Genomic DNA, 21,684 nt, shown 5'->3' on the forward strand with positions numbered 1-21,684 from the left:
TTTATATTAGTTTGAGTCTTTTATATCAAAATGTTCACATATCTCATGATTGTTGTATGCTACATAGCTTTCAGATGCTTTTGTGCTCTTTCATTTTTTTGTTTTTGTTTATATCTTAAAGCATATACTCCATAGTATTTAAGGACTAAGTAGAATTTAAAGATTCAGCAAAATAAAAAAAAGCTACTAATTCAAATTATACATCTCTCTCATGTACATACATATGTACATGTATATGTATGTTAGCATATATTTTGTTATTACTGCTCAAAAAATGCATACATAAGGTTGAACCTGATCAACACGCCGCTTTGGGATTTATGGAGCTTAAATTCCAGGTACACCCTGGAGATTAAGACTAATTTGACGTTCATTGAGTCATTGTCTCCCTGTCTCCTTGACTTAATACCAAATGAATACAGTAACCCAACTATCTTTGGAGAATGTCATCTGGAATAGCTATCTAGTGATTCAATGCTGGTCAAAGAATACAAAGCAGTTTAGAAATTCTAAGAATGGCTGATGAAAAGGCTTTATCCAGACATGCTGTTTTATCTTTGTCACCAGAAAGGAACTCTTTCCAACTCTTTTCTCCATCAATAATGTTTGTACATTGTCTTCCATAGCTTTTACCCCTTAAAGAGAACTCCAAATGAGTCTAAATATCTTGCACTGCACTTTAATTCTAGATTCCATTTGAAAAACTTATTCAAGAATAGTTCATATTAAAGGAAAAGAAGATGCAACCTTTTGTTGTCAGTTACTCTTCTAGACTTTCTCAGTGAAGAGACTGGATTATTTAGACCAGGTGAAAACAAAATTATGAATAAAGACGAGTTGAAAGTTTTTAAAACAAGATTTCAAATTGTTTATTAGTATATGATCTGAGATAGAATTTATTTATTTTTTTGAGATAGAATTTAAATGCCATAAAAGGAGAATTGCTAAATTGCTACAAAATTATTGCTACTAATGAAGAGTGTAAATGACTGTGCCAGTAAATAGAATAATAAAACAGCAACATTTATGTTTAGAGGTTTTTGTGGCACATACAACTTTCTTTTCATAGGTCTTCTGTTTCTGGTACAGTGGTATCCTCTGTAGGCTCGGTTGTTATAACTATAGGAATATTCTCAGATATCCATCCCTTTGGAGTCCTATTAAAGGACCGTCTGCCAGAAAGAGGATTGGTAAAAGCCATAAATCGGGGATCTGTTAAAAGTAGTAGCTCAAAATCTGGAACCTTGAATTTAACCATTTTTGATGCTTTTTCAAAACCTCCAAATGGAGTGGCAACTCTGTGGGAAGTGAAAAGAAAAAGAATATATTAATTAATTTTCAAATTCATTTGCTAGAAAATAGAAAACAATTTAATTCATGATTTTATGGGCATGTTGTTATCTTATGTTCTTAGTACAATTTTCAGTTTTTGATCTCTGAGGCAAGTATTATTTAAGGACCATGCTTTTAAAATAAAACAGATAATTGTTAATACATTGGTATAAAATCCCTTTGTGTGTACTCTTTGTTTGGGACTAAATTAATCTATTCTATATCCTGAGCTCATTGAAAACATTTCTTGCCTTTGTGTCTTTGCTAACAATGTTTCCCTTGCTTAGATATTTCCTCCATGCCTTCTCTCCACCTGTGTATGTGTTATGGCCTTTACATATCAGCTTCCTCTCAATTATCCCAGCCTGCATACTGTTCTTTAGCCAAATTCCTGTAGCATGCACTGTTTTGTATCAGTCATTTGGGTTCTTATGATATGGTACTTTGTCTTATTAGCTTTTAATTTTTCATAATCTGATTTGGTTCAAGTTTGTTTTTTTGTAATATGGTTTGGTATAATGTATGAATTATAAACTCTTTGAAGGCAAGAAGTGTGTCTTTTGCATCTTTCTATCTCCACCTCAAAAACCTCACAGTTCAGGACACCTGGGTGATTCAGTGGTTGAGCATCTGCCTCATGATCCCAGAGTCCTAGGATTGAGTCCTGCATCAGGCTCCCTGCTGGGAAACTGCTTCTCTCTCTATGTTTCTGCCTCTCTCTGTGTCTCTCATGAAAAAAATAAATAAAATAGTCTTAAAAAAAAAAAAACCTCACAACTCACAATTCTATTTTTCTTTTGAATAATCCAACTTCTTATCTTGGCATTCAAGGCCCCACATAGCATTCTAGCTTTCTTTGAGTTAGCCATTTGTTTATTTATTTAGTGCCAGGCATTTCTAAATGTTAGGGATGTAACAGTGAACAATAGTGTCAAAGTTTGAGCTCTTATATTCCTTTTTTTTTTTTTTTTAAGAGAGAGAAAGCATACATGCATGGGGTCGGGGGTTGGGGGCAGAAGGAGAGGGAGAATCTTAAGCAGACGCTACGCTCAGTCTCACAACTTTGAGATGATGACCTGAGCTGAAATCAAGAGTCAGATGCCTAGCCAACTGAGCCACCCAGGCCCCCAAGCTCTTATATTCTAATGAAGAAGATAGGTGACAAAAAAAAAAAAAACCCAACATATAAATAAAACATCCAATAGTAATGAGAGCTATGCAGAAAATTAAAGTGGTATAATTTACTAGGGGTTAAAGGAATGACTAGAGAGGGAAAACTTCTCTGAAGAAGTGACATTTTTTAAAAATTATTTATTTATTTGACAGAAGAACAAGCAGGGGAGCAACAGAGGGAGAAGGACCGCACAAGCTTAGCAGGGAGCCCAATGTGTGGCTTGATCCCAGGACCCTGGGATCATAACTTGAGCCAAAGACAGATGTTTAACTGACTGAGCCACCCAGGCACCCCAAGAGGTGACATTTAAACTGTCATTTGAAGGCAAGAAGTTAGCCATGGGCAGTACAGCTGAAGCACATCACTATTTCAGGCATGAGGAGTAGGTAATACAAAGAATACGAGGCAGAAATAATGTTGATATGTTCAGGAAAAGAAAGAAGGCCTGTGTTGGTAGACAAGGAGATGAAGGTTGGTAGAGGGAAGAGAAGACAGAGAGATGGCTTGTACAGGACTCTGTCCAAATGAGGAGCATGAATTTCATTCTAAGTGTGAAGCGAAACACTGTAAAATGTTAAGCAGGAAAGTAGTGTAATCTGATTAAATTTTTGTAAGGGTTACTCTCGTTGTTGTTGGCTCTGTGATAAGAGGACAAGAATGGAAGGAGAGAAGATACTGGTAGCAGTTCAGCTGATAAATGATGGTGGCCTGAATTTTAGGTGTTTTCCATGAAGACGGAAAGATGTGGGTGGTTTCAGGATGTGTTTTAGAGTCCACAGGATTTTCTGATAAAATGGATAAAAATTGTGGAGGAAATCTAGAAATCAAGGATTAGTTGTACCTTTAGAGTTTTAGCAACTGGCTGGTGGAAGACAGAGAGGAACAGGTTTGGTGCGTGGGTGGAAAGGTCTCTTATGTCTGTTTACCCTGTTCTCTTTTTATGCCCCCTTTGTTCCAGCCAAATTGAATGCACTGCTTACTCTTCCCCTGTATGCTCTCCTACCTTTAGATATACTCTTTTTTTCTCTGGTGGAGCACTCTGACACTTACTACTACATTTCTAAGTATCCTTTAGGTTATAACTTACAGTTCTAATTTGCAATTCCAAATCACGTTCAAATTCTTTAAGTTCCACAGATGTTATTTAAATCATGTATTTCTTTCTTCTTGAAGCTTTCCGTGATCTCCCACAGCCAGAAGTAGCTGTTTCTCCTCTAAATTTCCGTGGATTCTGTTTTTACCTCCCCTGAAACCCCATTTCCTATGTTCCATTATATCCATTGGTGTATCTGCCATTTTGTTTTGTTTTTTTTTTGTTTGTTTGTTTTTTTGTTTTTGTTTTTGTTTTTGTTTTGCCACACTGTCCCTCAGGAGGACTGGAATTCTTTCTGATCTTTGTTAATTCATTACGGTATACTTGTGTCATGCTTTGTACCTAGAAGATCTCCATACACATTTGGACAATGGAACTGGGGAGACTACATGGATTATCCAGTATTGTGGAGATTATTTTAAAGCCTGGAAGAGATCTGATTTTCTTTGTAGCTCAGTCGCTCTCTTCTCTCATACAACAGAAAAGATATCAACCCAGTTTGTACCTGGAAATCATTTTAATCTCTTAAATTACTGGAATGTGTTCTAGACTAATTCAAAGAATGGCTTGTATCACATCTAGCTTATAATCACCCAGATACCTACTGAGATTATTTTACCAATGTGATTTTTAAATTTAACTGAAGTGTAAGATACATTATAAAAGTATTACACATCATAAGGTAAAACTTGATGAATATTGTTTATTTTCTAATTATTTGTTGTTAGTATATTAAAATATCATTAATTTTTATGTTGGCCTTGTGCTCTGTGATTGTGCTAAATTTACTTACTAATTCTAATTACTAAGCTGCTGCTTTTGAATTTCATATGGACATAATCCAGCCATTTGTGAATGAGGATAGTTCTATTTTTCCTTTCCTATACTTACACCTTTTGCTTATTATTGTTTCATTATCTAGCATGGGTCAGAAAACTTTTTTGTCTGAAAATGTGTAAGAATATTTAATTTTGACTTTTACCTGTAAAAAATATTTTCACTGGATATAGAATTACAGGCTGGCAGTTATTTATTTAATTTTTAAAGGTGTTATTCCATTGTCTTCTATAAATTCTAGTTGTCTTATTTTTACCCTTTTAAAATGGTTGTCTTTTATTCCTTGGCTTTAAGATTTTCTCATTCTCTTTGGTTCAGCAGATTTCCAGTCATGTGCCTTTGTATGGCCTACTTTATGTTATCCTTCTTGGGCTGTGTAGGACTTCTTGAACCTAAGGTTTGATATCTTTTGTCACTTTTGAAAAATTCTTAGTCATTAACTCCTCAGATATAGCTTCTGGCTAATTTTCTCTCTTATTCCCTCATAAGACTCTAATCAAACATGTATATTGGCATTTTTTACACTTTTAAATTACTGTTCCAGATGCATCTTCCTCCATTTTACTGCATTTTGAATCCTTTTTTTCTTTCTGCTTCAATTGATCATTTTCTGTATCAGTTTATAAATCCTCTCTTCAGCTATGTTTAATCTGCTATGAAATCTATTTATTTAATTTTTAAAGACATTTTAATCATTAAATATAACAAAAGTACAGAAAACCTGATCAAAATGGACAACAGCTTATTATAAAGTGAACAACTTTGTGGGCAGCCTGAGTGGCTCAGCGGTTTCAGCCCAGGGTGTCATCCTGGAGACCCGGGATTGAGTCCCATGTTGGGTTCCCTGCTTTGCTTTGTTGGGAGCCTGCTTTGCTTCTCCCTCTGCCTGTGTCTCTGCCTCTCTCTGTCTCTCTCATGAATAAATAAAATATTTTAAAAACAAAACAAAACAAAAACCCTTGTAACTACTACACATATCAAGTGTTACTCCAGAAGCCCTAAACATGTCCGTGCTCAATCCCAGCCCTCTCCTGACCCTAGTAGTTAATATTTTGACTTTTATGGTAATACCAATTTGTAAAATATTTAAAAACCTTTCCTTATATGGTAATAATTCTATATCTCTAAATACTTTGGTTTACTTTTGCCTGTCTTTTTAAATTGTCTTTTAAAACATTTTTACATTATGGAGTTTCCTTTAATCTCTTCCTCCCATTTATTTATTGAAAATCCTGGATTATTTGTCCTATAGAGTTTCCCACAGACTGAATTTTACTGATTGCATTCCCTTGGTGTTTTTAACATGTTTCTCTGTTCTTTATGTTTCTTGTAAATTTCATATGGCTCCAACCACATAATCCTTTGACTTCTAAATTTCAGTTATTACATGAATATTCCATTTTATTGTGCTTTACTTTATTGGGTTTGGCAGATGTTGCATTTTTTTACAAATTGAAGTTTTGTGGCAACCTTGTGTCAAGAAAGTGTATCGGCACCATTTTTACAAAAGAATTTGTTCGCTTCAGGGATCCCTTGGTGACTCAGTGGTTGGGCACCTGTCTTTGGCCCAGGGCGTGATCCTAGAGTCCTGGGATCGAGTCCCGCATCGGGCTCCCTGCATGGAGCCTGCTTCTCCCTCTGCCTGTGTTTCTGCCTCTGTGTGTGTGTGTGTGTGTGTGTGTGTGTGTGTGTCTCATGAATAAATAAATAAAATCTTTTTAAAAAATTTTTGTTCATTTCATGTTTCTGTGTCACATTTTCATGATTCTCACAGTATTTCAAACTTTTCATAATTATTAAACGTGGTATTGTGATCTATGATCAGTGATTATGACTTGTTGAAAGCTTAGATGAGAGTTAGCATTTTTTATCAATAAAGTACAGGGATCCCTGGGTGGTGCAGCGATTTGGCGCCTGCCTTTGGCCCAGGGCGCAATCCTGGAGACCCGGGATCGAATCCCACATCGGGCTCCCGGTGCATGGAGCCTGCTTCTCCCTCTGCCTATGTCTCTGCCTCTCTCTCTCTCTCTGTGACTATCATAAATAAATAAATATTAATATATAAATATAAATAAATAAATAAAAAAATAATAAAGTATATTTTAATTAAGGTAGTACATGCTTAATATTCTATGGTATAGTGTAAATATAACTTTTATATGCACTAGGAAGCAAAAAAATTCATCTGACTCACTTTATTATATATTTATTTCATTACAGTGGTCTAGAACTGAACCCATGATATCTCCTCGTTATATCTGTATATTTTTCACTTTTGTACAATTTCCATTTGATTATTTTAAAAAATATATTTTATTAAATAAATTAATTAAAATTAAAATTAAAAATATTTTATTCATTTATTAGAGAGAGCATGAGAGGGAAGGAGCAGAGAGAGAGGGAGAAGCAGGATCCCCGCTGAGCAAGGAGCTTCACACGGGGCTTAATACCACTCCCCTGAGTTCATGACTTGAGCTGAAGGCAGATGCTTAACTGACCGAGACACCCAAGTGCCCCTCCATTTGATTCTTTCTTAAAACATATTTCCAATCTGCTAAAATTCTTCATCTTGTTATCTATTTTCTTGAACCTATTTATCATAATTATTTTATTTTTTTTTTAAATTTTTTTTATTTATTTATGATAGTCACAGAGAGAGAGAGAGAGAGGCAGAGACACAGGCAGAGGGAGAAGCAGGCTCCATGCACCGGGAGCCCGACGTGGGACTCGATCCCGGGTCTCCAGGATCGCGCCCTGGGCCAAAGGCAGGCGCCAAACCGCTGCGCCACCCAGGGATCCCCATAATTATTTTAGAGTAGCCAACATTCCAATAATTTGATCTTTTATATGTCTGTTTCTTTTGTTTATTTTTTTTCTCTTTGTTTTTAGTCATTTGGTCTTGTCTTATAGTATGCTTGGTAATTTTTAATTGACTGATGAGCATTATGTTAAAATACTCTAGAAATAATTTGAGTCTCTGAATGGTGTTCTATTCCTTCCAGAAAGGATTTACTTTTGTCTGTGGCAGGCAGTTTGTCATAAAGGAGGTGATTTTTATCCAACCTAGGATTGTGTTGATTAGGGCCAGCATTTATTTTCATGAAAGCTGGTCTATTACTTGTTCACCTTTATTCCAATGGTATAGCCTGTAGGAATCCCAACTAAAGACTTAGAATATCTGGGTCTTTCCTCCTAGCAGACCATATATTCCTGTCTTTGGCCTTCTCAGATTCAAGACTGTTGAAAAGTTCACTCACTTTCTCTGCTTCTTATTAGAATCAACAAATGCCTTAATAGGGAAAAGTGACACCAAATGTTGGGTTTACATCTCTAAATTTCGCTCATGTCTAGGTGGCCCTTAAGTCCTTATTTCCTTGATGGCTTTTCAAACACTTATAATAACTAGCTTTTCTAGTTATTTTTGTGAAGTTCTGATATAAAATGGTCTTCCATAGCTAGAAATGGATTTCCATTTCCTAGCTATGTAACTTTTTATAGACTATTTATTTAGCAAACATTCAAAGCAAAAATATGGTTATACTGTACTGTTTGTTGAGTAGGCTTTTAGAGCAATGTATAAGCAACAAATAAGGCCTCAGATTTTGTGTAGCGAGGAACATATACTTTAAGGGCAAAAAGACTCTTAAAGCTACCTGTTTGGGATTGCCTATGTATCATCATATTTTGTTTCATCTACTATTTAGCAATGATAAAGAATCTAAGAATCTTGCAGCATTATTTACAATAGCCAAGATACGGAAGCAGCCCAGTGTCCCTCAATAGATGAATGCATAAAGAAGATGTGGTATATATATTCCATTCGAATATACACAACAGAGTATTACTCAGCCATAAGAAAAAAAGGATAAGATCTTGTAATTTGTGACAATATAGATGGACCTAAAGTGAATTTCACTTATATTTTGCTTATGCTAAGTAAGATAAATCAGAGAAAAATACCATGATTTCATTTATATGTGGAATCTAAAAAACCAAAATCAATGAACAAACAAAAAGCAGAATCAGACCTACAAATACTGAGAACAAACTGATGATTGTCAGAGAGTAGGGGAGTTGGGAGCATGGGCAAAGTAGGTGAAGAAGAGCAGGAGATACAGGCTTCTAGTTATAGAATGAATGTTATGTGAATAAAGGTACAGCACAGGGAATATAGTCAATGGTATTATAATAGCATTACATGGTGATATGATAGCTATACTTGTGATGAGCATAGCATAATGTAGAGTGGTTGAAGTACTATGTTGTACACCTGAAATTCATGTAACATCATGCGGTAACCATACGCAAATTTTCTTTAAAAGTCGAGCATTACTTATGTACTGTCTCATAAAATCAGTGACTATGACTAAATAAACATTGGCATATTTGTGTGAAATGACATTTGAATGCATTAAAATAATAATGAAATGTACATTTACTTATATCAATTTATGTTCATAAAAAAGAACCTAAGAATAAAATGTAATATTAACATTAAGCTCTGATATTGATGTATATATAAAAAGAAATAAAAATTTCTCAAGTAAAGGGGAGGTATTAACAGGTTAACTTTTCTTTTTCTTTCTCTCACTGAAATAGCACTCACTTGGTATTTATACAATCAATAGGCATCTCTTTATAGCCAACCCAAATATATCAATGTGTTTGTAAAACTAGAAGCAAGCTGCTCAGCAGGTATGGGGTAATAAAGCCACAAGATACACAAGAAGTCACATAGCATCTCTAAAGCGTTAATCTAAAAAACAAGCCCCAAGTATTCTGTTATTTTCTATTTTTCCTTAGTGTTTTACTTTTTATAATTTTTTACACTTTCATTTTGGAAAAAAGTTAGAACATTGATTAAAATGACCCTCCAACCTCCTTTCCCTGACACTCTTCAATCCCTCCTTAAATTCTTGTATACCTCATTTATGCAATAGATGTAGTACTAATACTATTAGTATTACTACTAATTCTAATAGTATTAGGTGTAATCCTAGTAGATCTATTACTAATAATAGGCATAATATTAATACCACTATTATGGTAGTGTGTGAAAACTAACATTCTAATAGTACAATAATTTTAAAAGCACTAAAGAAGATCACTATTTAAATGCAGGCTTTGTGGTATTCTTTTGTAAATCAAAGACTTTCATTTATTAATTTTCAAATGAATAGTGATTAGGCAGACTAAAAATTAGGTCTAGTTTTCTGTGGGTGCAAAAGAGCATTATGGAGGTAGTTTTATTTATTTATTTATTCGAGAGAGAGAGAGAGAGAGAGAGAGAGAGAGAGAGAGGAGTGTGAGCGAGGGTGGGAGGGCAGGGACATGGAGGAGGAACAGAGACAAAGAGAGAGAGAGAATCTTAAGCAGACTCCATCCTCAGCAAAAGCCTGACATGGGGCCCGATTTCACAACCCTGAGATCATGACCTGAACTGAAATTGAGAGCCGCTTGAGCCACCCAGGTGCTCGCATACAAGTGATACTTTACTCTAAAATGAAAATCAAATGATCAAAGAATGGCTTATGAGACCATTAAAAATATATCTGAAATACTCCTGGGAACAATTAAAATTGGATAACAAGGAGAAATAAATATCTATTATGAATACTATCATGGAGATATTATTTGGCAATATTTTTAGTAACATAAATTTTGCTTTGTACATATACTGGAGTCTTGGGCCACAAATCCTTAAATTGCCTTTAATCTGGTTTAAAAAATGTAAGTTGGAACCTAGGCTTACAGAGTAATCCTCATAGTTGTATACATAAATTATTTCTGAAATTCTTGAATAGCACTGTCATTTGAATCAACACAAAAATTAATATCAGCCTTTGAATGAGAAATTATTACTTATTTTTTTTATTACTGATTTTTTTAAACATTAAATAATATGGGAGATTATCTTGATGCTATAACAGTGATAGTTTCTGAATCATTTCCTTCATTTTTGTACTAAAAAATACAAGGCTTGCCATATTAGTAATATTGCAACAATGAGACCTTGCCTAGGCTTGTGTAAGTTATCCTATATTGCTATTTTGAATCTATTCTTAAAAGAAAATTTCTGGGGATCCCTGGGTGGCTCAGTGGTTTAGCTCCTGCCTTTGGCCCATGGCGTGATCCTGGAGACCCAGGATTGAGTCCCACATGTGGAGCCTGCTTCTCCCTCTGCCTGTGTCTCTGCCTCTCTCTCTCTCTCTCTCTCTGTCTTTCTCCCTCTGTGTGTGTGTGTGTGTGTGTGTGTGTGTAGTCTCTCATGAATAAATAAATAAAATCTTTAAAAAAATTTTTTTTTCTACCAGAGAATTTAGTTCTCCATACCACTATATAGAAGCCTCAGTATTACATGCCAACAGTATCACCCAAGATAATTGGATTACCTGTTAAAGCTCCTGTAATCAGGCAGTTCTGCTTTTCCTTCAGGCATGAAAAATTTAGGGTATAAAGCCTCTAAAAGCTCCGGATCACCGCTAATGGCCTGTTCCCAGGGCGACTGATAGTACTTAGGAACAGCCGTGGTGTTGAACTTTTCAGGAGGAATCTCCTTCAGTGGTCCAGAATATCCTTTAGAAAAATAGAGCAAGAATAAATACAGAGTGCCTGGGAGTCACTGAACTCCACCTAACAGTTTACCATGTTTAATTTTTCAAGCAAGAGGGAATCTATGAAGAATGCATCCTTTTTATGGTCTCTCAGAAGACAGTAGTCTGAAACTGTAAGACATTTTTAACCCCTTTCAACTTATGGAATTTTCAAAAGAAACCACTTCTCTCAGTGTTTAATTATACCAAATCATACAGTTATTTCTTCCTTGATCATCTTCGTATGCATTTGTTCCGTGAAGCTACTCACGTAATTTTGAAAAATTGTTTCCCTTACGTTAATTTAGAGAAGGCTTTGGATACCATGGAGAATGAATTAAGTTAAAAATATATATTTGGTGTCTACTGTGATCTAGGTGATGGGGAGGAAGCAATGAAGACAAAATCTCCCTCTTCTGGGAGCTGATTCATTAGAGATAATACTTAGGTATTATCTATCTTAAACTGCTGAGTGATCTGCAAACCGTTTAAGCTTCAATATGGTGAAGAGCCTTATTTCCACACTGATCTTCCCTGATGTGCTCATCCTATGTTTACTTTGTTCTTAAAGATTTCTTACCTAACTTTCCTGCTTCTGGTCTCACCTCAACTTCTTGTGGGAGCTGGAAATTTTTTGTAAGTGCCATTTAAAAATACAAATTTTGGCATAAACTTTAAACCATTTTCATATGCATCAAGTGACATTCTTCAAGTATTCAAAGGCAGCTGTGTACTCTCTACACCACCATACTGCCTCATAGTGTCCTTTGTATAATTCTCTTTTCCACTATGTCAAAACCCTTTACCATTTGATTATTCTTACTTTTACATTCTTCTGATCTTCTGTGTTTTCTATTTTCTCCTGTCAAATCATGCCTATCCTTCCTTTATACTAAAGAGTTTATCTCCTCCAAAATATCTTGCTGATAATTAAATTTTCTTTCGATTACCTCCAGGATCTCATGGTAATCTCTTCTGACAGACTTCTTTTTTCTGCTGTCCACTTACTTAGTCAAAGCTCTTTTCTTATACTATACATTCTGCCTAGAAAATTCCATTTATATTCATGGTTTTAATTGTGACCTACATATTGATGACTCTTTTTTTTTTTTTAAATCTCCAGGCCCTTCTGTTCAACCACCCATGTATTTGTCCAAATGAATATTCCTCTTAATAATCTGTCTAGACCTATATGTAGCCATTCTCTACTACCTCTTGCTTCTTCTATATTGGTTATCTTGGTCAATGTTATCCGTCTACTCTTAGATGCCCAAGACAGAACATTATCCTAAATATCCCCTCATTCCCACAACAAATCATTAAGTATTACCAGCTGTGCTTCTTAGGGATCCTAAAATAGTGGCTATCAACCTTTGTTTCTGAGTCACTTTGGGCTCTATTTAAAATGTGTATAATGGGTTCTTCCCTCCAGAGATTTGGCTTCCGTAAGTCTCAGATATGGTCTCCAAATCTCAGGCAAGGGATTTGTAAACAGAACATTGGGAAAACTTGCTCTAGAAAATTCCTTCTTTCCTCTTCATTTCTGTTACTACTGCCTTGGCTCAGGCCTTGGCCAACTCTTGCCTGGGCTTTCACAATAGCCTTCATACTAAACCTTTAGCTCCCAACCCCTTCCCTGTACCCTCCACACTGCTGCTTGAGTGACCTTTCTAACTGGAAGACTGGATCACATCACTGACCTCCCTTTCTCAAGGTGCCATGATGGCTCCCCGTGACAAAAACCTAGATTACTCAACATGGCACACGTGGCCATATCCCCATCCTACCTCATCTCCTGTCATTCTCCTTTCACATATTTATGCTCCAGAACTTAGACCTACTTGGTACTTGTGTCCCGTTATGCTTCTCTGCTTCCTTGTTCCATTAGTTCCCTGTGCCTGGAATGCCCTTTCTAATTCTTGCCACCTGCAAATTCCTACTTTTAAGCCTTAGCTTGAGGTTCCATCTTCTACTTAGCCTTTCCTGTCTCCCCTAGGGGCGCTTTCCATTTGTTTTGTTTTGTTTTTCCATTTGTATAGTATACATAACTCCATTATCATAACTTGCACATTTTATTTCCCATTCCTTTCCTAAAAGTGATCAGATGTCAGTCATCTAAAAACTGGAAATTTTAAAATTTTATATTTTAAAAAATTCCTTGAAATCCCACCATCCTAATACAATTATGTTACCTTTGTGTATTTTTTCAGTATTTTTCACCCATAAACATAATGATCGCATAACTATAATTCTAGTATATATTCGAGTGTATTTTATTTCTAACCAACTTTGCTTGGAATACTTTTTAAAAAATTTTTTTATTGGAGTTCAATGTGCCAACATATAGCATAACATCCAGTGCTCATCCCACCAAGTGCCCCCCTCAGTGCTCATCACCCAGTCACCCCAACCCCCCGCCCACCTCCCTTTCCACCACCCCTAGTTCGTTTCCTAGAGGTGCCTCTCATGCTTTGTCACCCTCACTGATATTTTCACTCATTTTTCTCTCCTTTCCCTTTATTCCCTTTCACTAATTTTTATATTCCCCAAATGAATGAGACCATATAATGTTTGTCCTTCTCCGATTGACTTATTTCACTCAGCATAATACCCTCCAGTTCCATCCACGTCAAAGCAAATGGTGGGTATTTGTCGTTTCTAATGGCTGAGTAATATTCCATTGTATACATAGACCACATCTTCTTTATCCATTCATCTTTCGATGGACACCGAGGCTCCTTCCACAGTTTGGCTATTGTGGACATTGCTGCTAGAAACCTCAGGGTGCAGGTGTCCCGGCATTTCATTGCATCTGTATCTTTGGAGTAAATCCCCAGCAGTGCAATTGCTGGGTCGTAGGGCAGATCTATTTTTAACTCCTTGAGGAACCTCCACACAGTTTTCCAGAGTGGCTGCACCAGTTCACATTCCCACCAACAGTGTAAGAGGGTTCCCTTTTCTCCACATCCTCTCCAACATTTGTGGTTTCCTGCTTTGTTAATTTTCACCATTCTCACTGGTGTGAGGTGGTATCTCATTGTGGTTTTGATTTGTATTTCCCTGATGGCCAGTGATGCGGAACATTTTCTCATGTGCTTGTTGGCCATGTCTATGTCTTCCTCTGTGAGATTTCTGTTCATGTCTTTTGCCCATTTCATGATTGGATTGTTTGTTTTATTGCTGTTGAGTTTAATAAGTTCTTTATAGATCTTAGATACTAGCCCTTTATCTGATAGGTCATTTACAAATATCTTATCCCCTTCTATAGGTTGTCTTTTAGTTTTGTTGACTATTTCTTTTGCTGTGCAGAAGCTTTTTATCTTGATGAAGTCCCAATAATTCATTTTTGCTTTTGTCTCTCTTTTTGAATACTTTTGGATGTTTCTACATCATGTTTATAATCACTTTAAGAGTTTCATAATTGCCTATTGCATTGAAAGATGATAAGAGGTCTAATCTTTTCACTTTCTTTTTTAATATTCCAGGTTTTCCAATTGCTTTTTATAGATAGAATCAACTAACTCTTTTCTTTTTCTGATATGCTGAATTATGTACAGGAAAAAATGTGCATATGTTCAAGCCTTCAGGTATATTATGGTTCAGCAATGCTACATAATAAAACTTCTTGCTTGATTTCAAAATAATGCCCTTAACACAACTGATTTAAATTCAGAGGAACTTAATTCCTGTAATATTATGGCATCATAATACTCTTCTTGATTCATGTTTAAGAAAAGTTAGCTTTTGGATACATAGCATGTTAACCAATAAAAATTTTTGCTAAATTAGGAGAAGCTAAAGTTTGCTTCCTCAATTTGCTATACTTTCCAACTTATCAACCAAGAAGGAAGGATCCGTTACTCTTGTTTCAGGACAAGCTATTTGATAACCTCTAAACTCCCCCTTTTTTTAGTCTATGTTATGTAGACATTTCTGAATATTTAATAGTTGGGTATTTAGATTTAAAGAGCTGTATCAGTTTATACTTTTAAACCTTCTCTTTATATATATATATAAATATTTATATATGTGTGTATATATATATTTCTGAGAGGAAAAAAATACATGCATGATATTAAATTATGTATGCAGAGAGTAAGTGAGATAACAAATGCAACATGAACTTTTGTACTGTCTCCTTATGTATAAATTGTTGAGGGTAGACATCATTTTTTTATTCCTTTTGCAATTACATAGTTTATAATGATGACTATATAATAAAAGTTCTAACTTAGTGTTGAGAGTACCAGATTGACCAACACAAACTTTCTATATGTCTTCTCTTAATTGTTGAAAGAAACAAACAAGAACACTCCAAACATTAGAAAAGCAAGAGGTTGTCTAATAGTAGTTGGAGATAAAAGAGTATGCACAGTATTGTCTTTTAAGGTTATAAAGTTGATACGGAAAGAATTAACTTTAGCTAAGTACAGTAGTTTCCCTCATATCTATGGTTTTGCTTTCTGTGGCTTCAGTTAAAAGCAGTTTTCCTAGTCCAGTCCTGTCCCAAAGCAGATGCTCCTCCTTTCGATGCATGGTCAGAAAGTCAATAGTTGCCTAATGCTAGGTCACAGTGCCTATGTCATTCGCCTCATTTCATCTCACCACACAGGCATTTTATCATCTTACACCATCACAGGAGAAAGAGTAAATACAGTACAATAAGATATTTTGAAAGAGAGAGAGAGACCACATAAGCTTTATTAGAGCATATTATAATTGTTATATTTTATTATTGTTATTATTGATCTCTTCCTGTGCCTAACTGATAAATTCAATTTTATCATAAGTGTGTATGGCTGGAAAAAAAATGTTGTGTACATAGAATTAAATACTACCCACAATTTCAGGCACCCTTTGGGGTTTTGGGTGTATCCTCTGTGGATAAGGAGGACTACAATATTTTATTATGTATGGGCCTATACTTACCACACTTAATTTTCACAACCCTGTACAGTGAGATTTGTTTTCCTTATTTTACCAATTAGGAAAACAGAGACTCAAAGAAAATTACTTTCCTTCCCAACACAGTAGTAAAATGGGCAGAGGTGGAAAAAGCCAGAAGGTTGAACCCAGATCTGTCTAATTTTAAAGCTTGTTTTTCTTCTGTGTACTTAATGCTATACATGTAGAATCTATTACCTGCTTTTCTGCCACGAAAAAGGCTACTTGAAAGCTATTTGCAAACTTTACTACAATGCTTCACTTCAAAGCTCTATGCATTCTAAGTGTCTACTTGGTCTCCTTCGGTGCCATTTTGTTATATCTATCAATACATTTTTTCATCGTGTTCAATAAGAATGTCCTAATAAACCTAAGCTCATCAATGACTGACAATTTATTTTTAAGTAACATTTAATATGATGTAGTTGCTTTACATACATATTTTCAAAAACTATTGCAGTTTGAGAAGAATTCTAGAATTGCTTTTGCTAAATTTACTATTTTACAAAAATATGACATAGACTGCTAATTTCAAGATAGAAGTATTTGAACCTTTAAAAAATCTACTTTGTACATTACTCTTGAGGACATACTTGAAGTACTCACTGTCAGTTATTTTGAAAAGGTATTGTCTAATAGATCATGCTTGTGACATAGTTAATATTTCAAAATCTAACAATATTTCTGAACAACACATACTGACTGAATAAGGATATGCTTCTCTTTGATGTTAATAAACAAATATGCAGCCTTGAAGAATTGCATTTAAATCCTTTAAGGAAGCAGAGAATAATGAAAATAATCTCCACAAGTTCACTTTTGTGAGGCATCTGTAAATTTGGTATCTGGATTTAATTCTTGATCAGTCAATATAAGTTTATTGCCATTTATGACCTCAGTTTCTTAATTCATAAAAATGAGGATTGTGATAAATATATTAGAGTTATTTTTGAAATTAAAGACCATCTACGTCACAGCACTTCACAAATGGTAGTCCTATACAAATAGAATTTCAATATAACTGCAAATGACTCAACTTTTAAAAAGAAGATGATTGCCAACACATACAGTGAACCATCTGAAAAAACATGGTAAATGTTTTATATGACTCCTTAGATCTACATATCTATACTTATCTTGAACTTAACCACAAAATAGATATAAAATGGGTAAAGCCATGTCATTTAGATGCCATTTACTAAAAATCCAAATGACACGAGTGATATAGTTAAGGGCATAGCAATTTCTTTCTATTTATTGTTTATTTATTGTTTGTAAGGAGAAAGTTACCTGGTGCGATGTTTTCTGGGTTTGGGGGACTCCGCGGATCTGGGGTGTTGGGAGGAGTAGACGGGGCTTGTTGTGAGCCACCTTCCAGGTTGCTTCCATCCAGTTTCCCATTCTGCATGGCAATGCTGTGCTGTATGTGACCAAGAGTAAACGCTGCTGAAAACTCAAAAATATTAGATGCACTAATAGGAGATACCATATGTGCAAAACTCGATTTGTATCTAAAATTTAAGTACAGTGCCACTTCCTTGTTTCTTGGGGCCTCAATAATTTATACATAGTTGATTGAGCTATTGAATGAGAAATTTTACTGATATTAACCTAAGATATGTTTAATGATGACACTCCAGTTAATAATAATTCATTGAACCTTACTATGTACCAGACACTATGTCTAGGGCTTTGTATCAATTATTTAATGTACTGTTCACAAAGTCCCTGTAAAGGTGAAACTATTAAATTTGTAATTCTTTATTAATCTAATAATATAGAGCATACTGGCCAAACATTTGGCTTTGCCATTGTTACATTACTATTTTGTTTATAGTGGGATTTAATTATATTCTTTAATTTGTCTTGTTTAAAATTTTTTTTAAGATTTATTTATTCAGAGAGAGAGGGAGAGAGAGGCAGAGACACAGGCAGAAGGAGAAGCAGGCTCCGTGCAGGGAGCCTGATGTGGGACTCCGTCCCAGGTCTCCAGGATCACACCCCGGGCTGCAGGCGGTGCTAAACCGCTGCGCCACCGGGGCTGCCCTTGTTTTAAAATTTAATCTGAAATGTGGACACTAGTTGTGTATAAAAAATATTTATTTTAAAATATTTTATTTATTTATTTATTCATGAGAGACACAGAGAGAAAGAGAGAGATAGAGACACAGGCAGAGGGAGAAGCAGGCTCCATGCAGGGAACCCGACATGGGACTTGATCCCGGTCTCCAGGATCATACCCTGGACTGAAGGCAGTGCTAAACCACTGAGCCACCCAGGCTACCCATAAAAAATATTTATACTTGAAGCTGCATAGGTGTGTAAAAGGAAAAACTTGAGATTTCTAGGAAATCAAATGCTTAAAAGAGATGTTTGTCTTCCAAGCTATAGGTGAATTTGTTTTACTATTATAATTTAGGATTTATTCTATGACGATAATACAGCACTTTTAAAAACAATTTGAATTTTAATGGAGAAAAAAGACATTGTAATAGGTGTTATCCTCAGAAGCATGACTAAGCCTTATCTCTATAATAAAGCATTGTTTTAATTATATTGAGAAATGTGTGTTTTAAAAAGAAGCCAATGTATCTAAAAAGTATATAGAATCAATTTTTTTAACTTCAGAAAGAAAAATTTAGTGAATAAAAACCAATTTTGACTTCTCTCTGTGTGACATAAACACAAAATATTTTCAGATGCTTTTTCACTTCTGCATTTATTTATAACATGATATGGTGAAAAATAATTTTTACATTTTATTACTTAAAGATAGTTTATCCTTATTCTCAGGCTTCCCCCCCCCCCCCACAGCCACTCTCCAGGTGCCTTTTACATTTGGCTTATTCTTTGTGGCACCATGGGGAAAGCTGCTATGGAAATGATTAGGGCACATGTTAGCAATGGTGAGCTGGCTTGTAGAAAGGGGCAAAAAAGCATGAGAGGTCATGTTTATTCGGTGAGCGCAAGGTCTTGATTACTGGGCAGAAGAGTTTACACTTTACTCCACAAGCAATATGGTACAATTTCCTTTTTTTTTTCTTAAAGATTTTATTTGTTTCTTTGAGAGAGAGACAGAGACAGAGACAGAGAGACAGTGACAGAGATAGTGACAGAGAGCACAAGCCCAGGAGGAGAGGGAGAAGCAGATAATTTGCTTATTAGCAGGGAGCTCGACTCAGCTCTTGATCACAGGACCCTGGGATCATGACCTGAGTAGAAGGCAGATGTTTAATGAACTGAGCCACCCAAGGTTCCTCAAAATTTAGAACAATTCCTAAAGACTGGTGTAATACTGGACTCAGAAACATTAGTAGTTAGCATTTTGAAAAGAGCCATTATCCTAAGTGTTAGACTTATTTGACTAGATTAGTATCTTTTCTCACTCTGAACTGACACCACCGCATAAAACATTAGTTATAAATAAAAAGCCAGTTGAGATAAATATAGGAATATCATGCATTTGAAATTCTTTTTCAGGCAGCCCCAGTGGCGCAGCGGTTTGGCGCCACCTGAAGCCCAGGACATGATCCTGGAGACCTGGGATCGAGTCCCACGTCGGGCATGGAGCCTGCTTCTCCCTCTGCCTGTGTCTCTGCCTCTCTCTCTCTCTCTCTCTCTCTCTCTCTCTCTCTGTTGCTCATGAATAAATAAATAAAATCTTTAAAAAGAAATTCTTTTTCTAAGTTACTGAAATGCGTCCATGAAATGCATTGCACCTAAACTTACAAATCATCCTGTCTATGGTAATTTAAGATTTGTATTACTGACTTCTTTGGAGACTTTTCCTTGGGAACTGGGGACCAGGACAATCAACTGCTTCTAGCTAGTCATTAATTATCAGGAGACACCCAGTACCTCTATTGTCATCGTTAAGTATACAAACAAAATCTAATAATAGTTGGGGAGCAGCTTACTTTAGTTATGACATTAAGCCTTAAATTACAGAGTTCCATCATGTGTGATTCCCTTCAGAAAAAGTTGAAATATAAATGAGAATGTATTTCTTTTTAATTTCGGTTAGGTTGACCCTAAACAAAATAAAACTAGAGCAGCATCTTATAGGTAATAGCCATAGAAGTTATAAACACATGGATAATGTCTATTACATGATTTCTATTGAAATATCAATAGAAATAAAAGGATTTTCTAAAAACCCTGTTCTATAATTTGTGCCAAATACATAGTAGAAGTTATTTTTTGCACAAAATAAATCTATTTTGAGAACTCAGTATATTTAATTTAGTACTATTTTAGAATAACTATTTATAGTATACTTTCCCTTTCCCCAGTATTATTTAAGATTTCAAAGGATTTCAAAAAGCCCATAGTTACATAGATACATATGTAGTCTTTATTATAAAATGTGGATTATTTTCCTCAATATCATTTCATAATGATTTATAGATGATAATTTTAATTATCATGAATCATGATTCATAATTATCTTCTATTTTATCTATAAGATGATTTATCTTCTATTTTATCTATAAGATGATAATTATCTTCTATTTTATTATTTTTTTAATGCTCATTTTCTTCATCCATTTTATTTTTTGCCCGTTGATGTAAGAATTTCATCACTTAAGGGCACCTGTGTGGCTCAGTCAGTTAAGCATCCAACTCTAGATCTCAACCCAGGTCGTGATCTCAGAGTCATGAGTTCAAGCCCTGCATTGGGCTCCATGCTGGGCATGGAGCCTACTTTAAAAAAAGATTTTAAAAAAAGAATTTAATCAATTCATGAACTAGGGCTTCAAAATTAGCTTGTGTGGAAATGAAGAAATGTATCTTAATTTAAGAAAGCACATTTCCTATTATTATTTATGTCATAAGGTTTGTGTGGCTTGAATTTGCCAGTTTCTCAGCAGTGGGGTATGACCAAAGCTGCCCTTATTTTTTTTTTAATTTTTAAAATGATAATATTTCAAAAAAATGGCATTAAATTACCAGGGAGTTGGCTTATATTTTCATCTAATGATGTCCTAAACATTTTAATAAAATAAGAAACATATATAGAGTTAAATAATTATTTTGAGGGAAGCAGAAAAAGCTCATTTCAAAAAATGTAGTCAATAAATTAGGAAAATATGACATAAATCATTTTAAGATGATTCAAGAAGTAGACTATAAGTAATATTTTTTTCTATCTTTCAGTGTTATTTTGTTTCTCTTTCACTACACAAAAGCTGTATTTATTTATCTTTGACCAACCAGTATTGTATCTAGAACACAGTAGGCACCCAATAAATATTTGTCAAAAGTATAAATAAATGAATGGAAATAGATCTGAACCAAACATTGTTTTTAAAAATCCTATCCTATTAATAAGACTTGCTCCAAGTTGTAATCTAGTGCCTTGATAAAGCAAATAATATTATTATATAACGTGACTCACTATTTTCCTCAATGATCATTTGAGGTCATTTTTAGAATTAAACACAAATTGTTAAAGAAGGCACTTTAGAGAACATTTGAGTCCATTTCCTTATTTTCTAAATATAAAAAGAGGTCCATGAAACCAAAGAAACTTTTAAATTGACTCAAAATTGCATGACTATCCTGGTTTCCAGCCCAGTTTCCTTTAATTACACCATGGTAAGGTCAGTGCCAAGAATTCTAGAATTCTGAGATCTGGATTTCAGTCTTCCTCATTATGTGTTGCTTAAGACAAACCAATATACTTCCTTGAACACTACTTTCCTCATTTC

General features: G+C 34.9%; 1 protein-coding gene across 1 annotated transcript in view; it reads right to left on the reverse strand.

The window, feature by feature from the left end:
* Window positions 1-852: 852 nt before the first annotated feature.
* Window positions 853-21,684, reverse strand: part of MYOZ2 (myozenin 2) — a 39,267-nt gene continuing 18,435 nt past the window's right edge. The window contains exons 4-6 of the mRNA XM_055342451.1: window positions 17,264-17,393; window positions 10,829-11,012; window positions 853-1,298 (exon numbers count right to left, since the gene is read on the reverse strand). Coding sequence (XP_055198426.1) covers window positions 1,064-1,298; window positions 10,829-11,012; window positions 17,264-17,393 — 549 coding nt within the window. The 3' untranslated portion in view covers window positions 853-1,063. The remainder of the gene's footprint in view (window positions 1,299-10,828; window positions 11,013-17,263; window positions 17,394-21,684) is intronic.

Source organism: Nyctereutes procyonoides, unplaced genomic scaffold (assembly GCF_905146905.1).
Source record: "Nyctereutes procyonoides isolate TBG_1078 unplaced genomic scaffold, NYPRO_anot_genome, whole genome shotgun sequence".
In the NCBI taxonomy this organism is placed as follows: domain Eukaryota; kingdom Metazoa; phylum Chordata; class Mammalia; order Carnivora; family Canidae; genus Nyctereutes; species Nyctereutes procyonoides.